This window comes from Amia ocellicauda, chromosome 2, assembly GCF_036373705.1.
Source record: "Amia ocellicauda isolate fAmiCal2 chromosome 2, fAmiCal2.hap1, whole genome shotgun sequence".
In the NCBI taxonomy this organism is placed as follows: domain Eukaryota; kingdom Metazoa; phylum Chordata; class Actinopteri; order Amiiformes; family Amiidae; genus Amia; species Amia ocellicauda.
The window spans coordinates 22,098,778-22,110,408 of NC_089851.1; the positions used below are offsets into that span (position 1 = coordinate 22,098,778).

General features: G+C 37.8%; 1 protein-coding gene across 1 annotated transcript in view; it reads left to right on the plus strand.

The window, feature by feature from the left end:
* The window catches only part of dok6 (docking protein 6), a 117,459-nt gene extending 108,135 nt beyond the window's left edge, over positions 1–9,324 (plus strand). Inside the window, exon 8 of the mRNA XM_066721167.1 lies at positions 8,420–9,324. Coding sequence (XP_066577264.1) covers positions 8,420–8,583 — 164 coding nt within the window. The 3' untranslated portion in view covers positions 8,584–9,324. The remainder of the gene's footprint in view (positions 1–8,419) is intronic.
* The last annotated feature ends 2,307 nt before the right edge of the window (positions 9,325–11,631 follow it).

The following is an 11,631-nucleotide window of genomic DNA, read 5'->3' on the forward strand; positions in this document are numbered from 1 at the left end:
GGTTGATTTAGAATGGAAGGCCTCAAATTATACTTTGACTGCTGCAGTAGTACATGAAGTACACTACTTCGTGTTGTACATGTCTTGACGTATCTGACATATCACAGTATAAAATTTAAAGTAACTGTGGCCTTCATCTATTATTAAATAATTTTCATATTTGATTAATATCTTATGTCTAATTGTAGCCAGATGTTTGCAAACATGAGCACTAAAATATAGTATAAAGTTGTTTTATTTTTTTGTTTTCTTCTTACTAATGAGATCCTTGGGGCAAAATTCACAAATCTATAGCCATTAGTTAATGTGTTCTTCATTAAAGTTTGCATTGCAGAAAATATTAAAAACATACAAACAAACAAGCAAACAAATACATCAATAAATTAATGCATTTCCCTTTTGATGCCTAAAATTAACAAATATGCAAGATGTGCAGGATTGAGATAAATCTTTAATTCTGTTTTTAATACAATAATTTGGTTTTCTTTTTATTGTAGGTACACCATTGAAGAGAATAATGTATACAGCATATATATTGAAATCTAAGACAGATGAGTTTTTCCATTCAGCCATTAATCAAGAATGGTTTTAATGCTTTGTTCATTTCAAAGAATATGAAAATTCTCTCTGAAATGTTTTACTTAAAAAAGCCAAGGACAGATGTTATATCTATTGTTCCTGTTATCACACCAGTGAATACTTACTACTTATTTGGGTTGACCACTGTTAAAAAGGCTTAATGTCAAGCTGTCTGAAGTAATTAACGTTAATTAACATAACATACATATTTATGGGGAAAAAATTGAAAAATGCATGGATGTCTCATCAGCTTGACTGACATGCAACAAACCATGTAATATATAATTTAAATGTGATGACTGCAACTGGAATAAGCCCTGAAGCTTTGCTGAATTTGAATTTGACCTAATTGGAGAGCAGCACTGACCTGATCAGCACTTTTGGAAACTATATATGGAATTTCCAGAACATTTCCATCCATCTGCTCACATTACTAAATACATTTCAGGAATCAATGGAGAAATATTTTAGCAGGCCAGAAACAGCACTTTTACAACAGAAAATGTAAATAAAAAATAAGAATAATTGTTGGTGAAAGGTTGGCGCAATACTATGACAATTGTATTGTGATGTTTTCCCTGATGCATGGCTGAGAATTAGCAGAAGATGTAGATTTTATAAAAAAAACACAAATGTATTATATCAGTGCAGATATTTTCAACCCTGTACCCCGAGGACCCCTGTGTGTTTTTGTTTCACCTGAACACTTAATTACTTGGGACTACTGAACCCTCAATAAGATCTATTCACATGTTGTTTCTAAAAACACCTTGCGGCGTTTCCAAAAAGGACATATTTATTATATCATTGTTCCTAACTCAATAAGTAACTGCTATACAGACACAGTAGGACTTCTGAATCAAACAATCCCATAATACATATGTTTTGCTTGAGTCCAACTGTTTACATTTCAGATGTAATTAAAAAAAAATATATATATATATATATATATATATATATATATATAATATTTCTGAAACCCAGCCCTTGCAAGATTAGTGCTAATTTTGCAACCCCATCCCAAATTGAAAAATTAAAAAAAGGTCAAATCACAAAAATAAAGGTTCAGTGAAAGGGTTCATTAAGACTAATTAGCTGATGGTCCAGTTGGAATGAAAGTCAAAATAAACAGCAGCCCTCAAAGACCAGGGCCAATAACAGGAAGGCAAATGAAAGTGCAAGAATGAACACATTCTAATTGCATCCCAGCCCATAACTTGATTAGTGAATCAAAAAATATACATAGCATATTGCAGAAGAAACAAGGCTTCAGGTCAGGTTTGGGTTAGAAGCAGTCAATATGCTTTATTCAGCAATGCTGGAGAGAAAGGCAGGTTTCTAATTTCTTAAAAGCAAGTAAACAAGACAGAACAAAAAGGATGTGGTTTTAGCACCTTAAATTATTGTCAATTTTTTAGAAGCTTAGCTTGCTCATTGTGTGGTTTTAACACTAATGTTTATTTTTAACGGTCATATAGAAACTGTCTGACCATCACTTCAGCAACAAGTCTGAGGGTTAATATCTGTTTAAACAATATTAACACAAAAATACTAACTATGAGGAGTTTAGCAAACATGTCCAATTTATATAATCCTATACCTATGTTTGATATATTTGTAATGAAGTAACTGTGCTTCATACAAGAATAATAGATCTAAAATCATGTTTGTCTTGTGTTATTAGACAGCGTTTTGTTAAGATTTGCATAATATATAATGCTAGTTGTTGTGCAGAGATATATTTTAGTGCCGAAGGTATAAGAAAGACAGGTAATTGAAGAAGGGGCAGGACACAGGCACAAAGAGTGCGATTACCAACGTTACACAGGAGACCAGCAGTGGTGCATCGTACAGAGTACAATGATGACATCATTCCACCTGCTAAGGTTACCAGTGGTATTGGTTAATCATTAGGAGGTCAAATGCATGGGAAGGCGTGGAGGAGGTGCTGCATTAATGTGGTTGTGCTTTCCACAATGCAACAGCTGCCTTGCTAGATAGGTTGACACGACCTTCCCTTATAATGAAAAGGTAATGAAAAATCACTGTCTGTCTCTCCCCATGTGGCAGCCAAAGAACAAGTCTGTTACAGTGAGTGCTACACAGGGAAGCAGAAATCTAAAGGTTTTGCATGGCAGGAGTGACATTAATTATTATGGAAAGCAGTCCATTATTGGATTTTTTAAAGATTTTTTTTTAGATATCCTTATAACATATATTTATATATTGATATGTCCTTTTAAAATCTTTGCACTTCAGTAAAAATAGATGACATACCTTGTTTTTTTGTGGGGGAGACAGCACTACCCAGCAGTCTAATGGGACATAAGTCATAGCACATCCTTGCTCCACATGTCCTGGTGAATGCTATGTTCTCCACAAATGGTATGCTCTCCAGGAAAGGCATTTGTAACAGTTTGTGGTATGGCATTTCTCCCATTGTCCATATAAAGTGGAGATACAAATACATTGCAATAAGCATCTGTATTCCGCTTCAGTTCTGAACAGGTAAACTTGTGTCTTTTAGGAAATGTATGTTGTTTGAAAACCTTTCCTGTCCAATGTCCAGATAACAGATTAAATTTGGAGAAATCTTTAATCTCTCAAGGAATGTCCGAATAGGAGAGAAGCAAGGGCTTCAGCTTAATGTCTCCTGATGCAGTGCCGCCCAGCAGTGGGGTGAACCGGTCTTTGACAGCCTTAAATCTGGAACCTTACCTTTCTTCAGTTTTCAGAACATCCCTGTCTTGTCCAAAGTAAACACAAAATTCAGATGGTAGCCCCCTGCCTCAACCATGGCCTTCAGCACTGCAGGAAACTGCTGCGGCCTTGATGTCAGCACCGTCAACTTCCCCTGGGATGCAAACACAGTGAATTGTGCTGTGAAGTTTGTCTCTTGAACTTTTTGAACTACCCATGGGAACCACAAACATTGCTGCCTACTCTTTGTCCTCCTGAGCCTTCAAATGATCAAATAGCCTCAGTGCTTTCTGCATTATCCATGTCTGGCTAAGTAGCATGTGGCAGTGTGTCATATCCACCCAAACACTAAACTTTTTCTCCATTGACGTGTGTATGTAAGCATAGTAGCAGTAATGTCAGAAGATTGCTGCACCAGAAACTCACTTCATGTTCTTGGTTTAAAATGGTATTTATGGTCGATTGCACTAGGCTTAATCAACGAGCCACCTCACTTTTTGAGCTCTCTCACCTCTACCCTCCTTATAATCGGTATTTTTATTATCAAAAAGATTGAATTACACTGTACTTTACACCCTATAAGGTCATTAGTATTAGAAGAAAGAAGTAAACAGATAATTAATATGAAATAAAAATGGAAACGCCCTTATAAGGGGGAGGGTTAGACTATAGTGCAGGGCTGTTGATGAATTGTTGGGCGATTCAGCAATGGCTAGTAACAGCCCCAGCCCTCTCCCCTCCCCTCTGCATGTCCCTGTTTTCCATCCAAATTCTACCATCGATGCCCTATTGTGTCTTTCAAGAGTATATCAATAATACTGTAATAATGCCAGTTGAATATTCTGCACCGATTGACACATCAGGCATTGTTTCCGTGACAACAACAAGTTGCGTTGTCCATGTGTGCAAGGACAGTGGCCGGGTTTTTAGGTTGGAACAGCCTCGCGTTTTGCTTGGGCCGTATCTGTCAGAGATATATGACGTTACACTCTGTTTATATTCAGAGAACGAGCGATGCATGCAGACACGTGCAGCTATTACAATATTGCTGGCCTATATCAATAACATTACATTAATACATACATAATATAATCGGGTGAGGTGAAATAGATTCATACATAGTTATATAGATATATAGACATGTATGGTTACATCGAGATAGTGAGAGAGAGAGAACCTCTACTACTGTGTAAAGGGTTATTCTGAAAGCGGGGGAGCACTACTTAGTTAAAGTTATTGATGAATGTAATTATTGGCTGATTTTAAGGTTTTAATTATGCATTAGTGTAATTTTTGGTATTTTAAAAATAACTTTCTGAGGTGTTCTATCTTTGTGAAATGGCCCGAAATATGGGCTACCATTAAAATTACTACATAGCCTATATACATATACAGTACTGTCAGGTGTGAAAAAATACTGTAAAGTAAGAATGCTTTTCAAAAATGTTAATAGATTATATTCATCAATTAACTAAATGCAAATTGAGTGAACAGAAGAAACATCTACATCAAATCCTTATTTGGTGTGACCACCCTTTGCCTTCAAACAACATCAATTATTCTAGGTACACTTGCACAAAGTCAGGGATTTTGAAGGCATATAGTCAGGTGTATGATTAAACAATTATACCAAACAGGTGCTAATGATCATCAATTCAATATGTAGGTTGAAACACAATCATTAACTGAAACAGAAACAGCTGTGTAGGAGGAATAAAACTGGGTGAGGAACAGCAAACTCAGCTAGTTGAGGTTGCTGAAGACAGTTTACCGTCAAAAGTCATACACCATGGCAAGACTGAGCACAGCAACAAGACACAAGCTAGTTATACTGCATCAGCAAGGTCTCTCCCAGGCAGAAATGTCAAGGCAGACAGGGGTTTCCAGATGTGCTGTCCAAGCTCTTTTAAAGGAGCACAAAGAAACAGGCAACGTTGAGGACTGTAGACTCAGTGGTCAGCCAAGGAAACTTACTGCAGCAGATGAGACGCATCATGCTTACTTCCCTTCGCAATCGGAAGATGTCCAGCAGTGCCATCAGCTCAGAATTGGCAGAAAACAGTGGGACCCTGGTACACCCATCTACTGTCCGGAGAAGTCTGGTCAGAAGTGGCTTCACGGAAGACTTGCAGCCAAAAAGGCATACCTCCGATGTGGCAACAAGGCCAAGTGACTCAACTATGCACGAAAACACAGGAACTGGGGAGAAGAAAAATGGCAGCAGGTGCTCTGGACTGATGAGTCAAAATTTGAAATATCTGGCTGTAATAGAAGGCAGTTTGATCGCCGAAGGGCTGGGGAGCGGTACATGAATAAGGCTAAAGCAAGTGAATAGCGGCTTTTGTGGGCATGGTGGCGGTGGGCTAATGCCATGCCGTGTGCGGCACCTGGAAGCAAGTGTAGCCTATTGCAGCTTCTGGAGGTGGCACCTAGTTTCCATACAGAGCGCAATACAGGCTACATGAACCTGTCCTCATTCTATTACGTTGTCTTAAATACCCTACATTCAGAAATAAATACACAAATGGATAAATAAAGGCTTCTTCAATATATCACGTTTAAAATGTAGCCTATCAATTTGCGTCTCCATGGAATCAAATGAAAGGCGACAAATGCAGCGCTGTTTACGGAACTGAGAGAATAAAGCTAAAGCAAGTGAATAGCGGCTTCTGGAGGCACGGAGCCCGTGGGCTAAAGCATGGCATTTGCGCACCTGGAAGCTGCGAGATGTAAGGCTGAAGCAAGTGAATGCCAGCTTCTGGGGGCCAGGGCCTGCGGTAGTTGTTCCATAGACTACAATGGAGGGCTATATCATGAAGGCTCAATGCATATGCCTTTGTTTCCGGGAGCTACAGGGGTGGCCCGCACTCGCCCCAATGCATAAAATGTTCTTCCACCACGTGCTTCAATGCATGTAGAATCTCGAGGATCGGTTGACACTAGACCAAATTGGAACTTTTTGGTCTAAATACTAAGTATTACATTTGGTGCAGACCCAACACAGCACATCTCCCAGTCAGGACCATCTCTACAGTCAAGCCTGGTGGTGCAGCATCATGCTATGGGGATGCTTCTTAGGATTGAAGGAAAATTGGATGGAGCAAAGTGCAGACAAATACTAGAGAAAAACTGATCAGTCTGTTAAAGACTTAAAACTGAGGTGAACATTCACCTTCCAACAGGACAATGATCCAAAGCACAAGGCCAAAGCTACACTGGACTGGCTTAAGAATAAGAAAGTGGATGTGCTTGAATGGCCCAATCAAAGTCCTGACTTGAATCCTATTGAGAATCTGTGGAAAGACTTGAAAACTACTGTCCATAAGTGATCCCCAAGCAACTTAAGAGAGCTTGAGCAAATCTGCCAAGATGAGGTGGGGTGCAAAGGTTGATAGAGGCTTTTCTCAAAAGATTTGCAGTTGTAATTGCTGTCAAAGGTGCATCCACCAAATATTGAGTTGATGGGTCTTAATACTTATGCAATCAACATATTTCAGTTTTTTACCTTTATTTCTTGTTGATATTTACTGTAACTTAGAAGTATTCAATTTGAGCATTCCAGTTTACAAAAAATATTAAGTTTAGAAATGTGTAAACAGCATTTTGTAATTTCACTAAATGGGACACCATGGGAAGGGTCTGAATACGTTTGCAATATATAATTACACACTTTAGAGAGAATTGGTACTTTTTCATTTTGATTGACAGTAAAACAACTGACTTTAGAAACGGTAATGAGTTTAAAACCTAAAGCAAATAAAAACAAAACAAAAATTAACATAGGCCGCTTTTGAGTTAGCTGCTTTTCAATTTGTGAGAAAATGTGTGGACATACTGCTGGGAGTCTGGCTCGCACTCCATTTTCCCATATCCTGTTCAAAACGGTGCCAGCTCTGATCATCAAGCACCCGGGAAGGGTTCCTTGTACTCAAAGCTGCAGCTTGACAGCAATTTCCAAGGTGATTTGAACATGTTTTTTGTTCAGGGGTCTTGGCACAAGGTCCGCCTCTTCTGGGATAATCCCGTAGCTTCTGTTGGCAAAAAGTTAACACAGTAAAGCAAAGTAGTACACGCTAACAGTTAAAACATGAAAAGACATGAAAAGAAGTTGAAAGGACTATCATCATGTTATGGGAGGCTCATCACAAGCAGAAATAAATGTTTCATTAGTATATCATGTGACAGTAGCCTGGGTTTGGTTTTATTCTTGTTAATTTTATTCTTATTCTATATTAAATAATAAAAAAATAAAAATCCTCAATCTATAAGAATGTTATGGTTTATGTTGTGTTGAATACCAAGATATATGCAGTTTTATAAGGAAAATTATCAGTTTTTTCAATGTTCATGTAGAAACTAAAATTGTATTATATTAATGAGAGAGATCAGCTGATGGACTAAATTGGCATCTTAGTCTAACTTCTCCTCTCTATACATACATTAGAAGCCCTTATCTCATCCATAATTAATTATTCCAGTCACTTAAAAATATAGCCTTGGTATCTATTTTCTGTTTCTGCTAGGTATTTTTAATCAGCTTGATTAAGCAGGCACCAAATTGGAGAACATTATTTCTAATGAATGAAAACAAAAATCTAAACCACTAAAAACATAGGCGGTGGCACTTGAAATTAAGATTGATGTTGACTTGAAAAGTCAATGCAGTATCTAATCAATTATTGATTTTTCCATATGTGAAAAGCATACTCAAACCAAGCAAACAAAATTTATTTTAAGACATTTATTTAAGACAAATGAATTGAATAAATGATGTAACAAGTGAAACTTGTTACATTTTCTTAACAAAATTATTTCAGTGTCTTCTCCTATCCACTTTACTGTAACCATGCTCATGGAGGACATATTTACATAGGAAAATCATGAAGAATCTTGATCCTCAGTACCGTTAGAGCAATATATACACAATTGCCCTGGCCTTAAGTGTGTATTTCCTGAAGGCCCCTTAGCCTTATGCATGTGCTTGGTTTTATTATTTTTTAAATTTCTTTTTAGTATTCATCTACTGTTTGCAAATGCAACTTTGTATTGCCTTTTTCTTATTCACGCAGTAATGGATGCATGGGAAGCAAAGTATATTACTGAAATCTGTAATAATAATTTTTCTTTTCCTTATTTGTAGGAAGCAGCTTGAGTATATTAGTTCCACGAGCACAAACCTTCCCCAGCTATATATCACAACAAAGTGCTGCTGAGCAAATGCATCAACAGAGTGAACACGAAGAACAGACGTTGTCGCCCTCAAGTGGTTATGGATCAAGTTACAGCCCTGGACCTGTCCAATGACATTCACTGAATGGCTGATTTTTATATTTTATTTTTCTTCAAGCTAAGACCGGACATTCCAATAGCTCATAGCAATTGTAGACCAAGCATATTAAAACAAATATATAATAAAATAAAATAAAAACGTATAGCTTGTAGAGTAAAAGAGACACTTACCAATACATTGAAGAGTGACCATGTGAAGTAAGAAAACAAACAACAAATGTTATGGTGCCACTTGCTGATGGCTGTTGTTGCTGTTTATTGAACACCAGGAGTTCCTCTGTAACTAGAACACCTGAAAAGCAGAACTGTGTTTGACCCTATCCCAAGGTATTTTCACTTTGCACTGCAGACAGACCAAATCCTTTTCAAGTCCAGAATATATTCCTAGAATGTATGAATAACATTGAACTAAAAGATGCCCTTTTATACACCATATATCATTGTAAACTTCAGGGATATAGTCCATTTATATCGATAGCATAATATTTAATTTAAGTTTAATTATAATTATAAAACAATTCTGACATTTAGAATTGAAATGATATTACTTGTCGCTATTTTTTTTTAACACACACACACACATTATATATATATATATATATATATATATATATATATATATATACACTCACCTAAAGGATTATTAGGAACACCTGTTCAATTTCTCATTAATGCAATTATCTAACCAACCAATCACATGGCAGTTGCTTCAATGCATTTAGGGGTGTGGTCCTGGTCAAGACAATCTCCTGAACTCCAAACTGAATGTCTGAATGGGAAAGAAAGGTGATTTAAGCAATTTTGAGCGTGGCATGGTTGTTGGTGCCAGACGGGCCGGTCTGAGTATTTCACAATCTGCTCAGTTACTGGGATTTTCACGCACAACCATTTCTAGGGTTTACAAAGAATGGTGTGAAAAGGGAAAAACATCCAGTATGCGGCAGTCCTGTGGGCGAAAATGCCTTGTTGATGCTAGAGGTCAGAGGAGAATGGGCCGACTGATTCAAGCTGATAGAAGAGCAACTTTGACTGAAATAACCACTCGTTACAACCGAGGTATGCAGCAAAGCATTTGTGAAGCCACAACACGTACAGCCTTGAGGCGGATGGGCTACAACAGCAGAAGACCCCACCAGGTACCACTCATCTCCACTACAAATAGGAAAAAGAGGCTACAATTTGCACAAGCTCACCAAAATTGGACAGTTGAAGACTGGAAAAATGTTGCCTGGTCTGATGAGTCTCGATTTCTGTTGAGACATTCAGATGGTAGAGTCAGAATTTGGCGTAAACAGAATGAGAACATGGATCCATCATGCCTTGTTATCACTGTGCAGGCTGGTGGTGGTGGTGTAATGGTGTGGGGGATGTTTTCTTGGCACACTTTAAGCCCCTTAGTGCCAATTGGGCATCGTTTAAATGCCACGGCCTACCTGAGCATTGTTTCTGACCATGTCCATCCCTTTATGACCACCATGTACCCATCCTCTGATGGCTACTTCCAGCAGGATAATGCACCATGTCACAAAGGTCGAATCATTTCAAATTGGTTTCTTGAACATGACAATGAGTTCACTGTACTAAACTGGCCCCCACAGTCACCAGATCTCAACCCAGTAGAGCATCTTTGGGATGTGGTGGAACGGGAGCTTCGTGCCCTGGATGTGCATCCCACAAATCTCCATCAACTGCAAGATGCTATCCTATCAATATGGGCCAACATTTCTAAAGAATGCTTTCAGCACCTTGTTGAATCAATGCCACGTAGAATTAAGGCAGTTCTGAAGGCGAAAGGGGGTCAAACACAGTATTAGTATGGTGTTCCTAATAATCCTTTAGGTGAGTGTATATATATATAGTGTACATTTTCACTTCCCTTGGACATTTTCACATTTTGACAACCTAACATTTTGATGCATTTCAATGGGATTGATTTACACAATCTACTCCATACTTTGAAGAGGCAAGCTATTTTGTATGAAACAAGTGAATGAAAAAACAACCACCTTGTCTTGCTTAGATAAGTATTTATCCCCCTGAGTCATTACTTGGCAGAGGCACCTTTGGCAGCAATTACAGCTGTGTGTCTTTTGGGGTATGTCTTTGCCAGATGTGCACATCTGGACTGTGTAAAATTCACCCATTCTTCTTGGCAAAATTGTTCAAGCTCTGTCATATTAAATGGGGACTGTTGATGGACAGCAAACCTTCAAGTCTTACAACAGATTCTCAGTCAGATTCAAGTCATGGCTTTGGAAGGCAATTTTCAAATTTCTTGTTTTAAAGACACTCTAGTGTCGGTTTGGTTGTGTGCTTGGTATCATTGTCCTGTTCAAAGTTAAATCTCCACCCAGACTTAGGTCTTTTGCAGGCAGAAGCAGGTTTTCCTCTACCCTGGCAAGCTTCCCAGTACCTGCCAATGCATCCCTTTATCATGATGCTGCCACTACCTTGCTTCACAGTAGGGATCAATGCACTATCCAACTGTGGGACTTTACAGAGACAGGTGTATTTAAACTAGTTGTATTGCATAGAGATGGACTAGTTGCACCTGAGCTTATTTAGAAGTGTAACAGCAAAGGAGATAAATACTTATCTAATTAAGACTTTCAGGTTTTTATTTTTAATCAATTTGTCATTGCAATACCCCCACATTGAAAGTGTGGAGTAGGTTGTGGAGATCAGAAGAAGAAAACTCCCATTTAAATACATCAGGATTTCAGGTTGGTGTGTGTGTGTGTGTGTGGGGGGGGTTGTTACTTAAAAAAATCTGCACTTTGATTTAAGTCTGACAAATTATATTTTTATTTTGTGATTTTTAAAAACATCTGCAGGAAACTGACAATAGACCATTCTAACCCAAAACTAAAAATAAATGTATGTTTAAAACTATATTTTAAATAGAACTTTTGAACTGAAAACCAAACACATAATGTTTTGGTAAACAGAAAGCAGAAAAGTCCAGCAGGAAAGAGGCTTTTAGTTTAATACAGAAAGCTATTCCTTTTGAAAACACAACTCAACTGGTTGTACTGTTTTTGATCCTTGATACTAAATGCACTA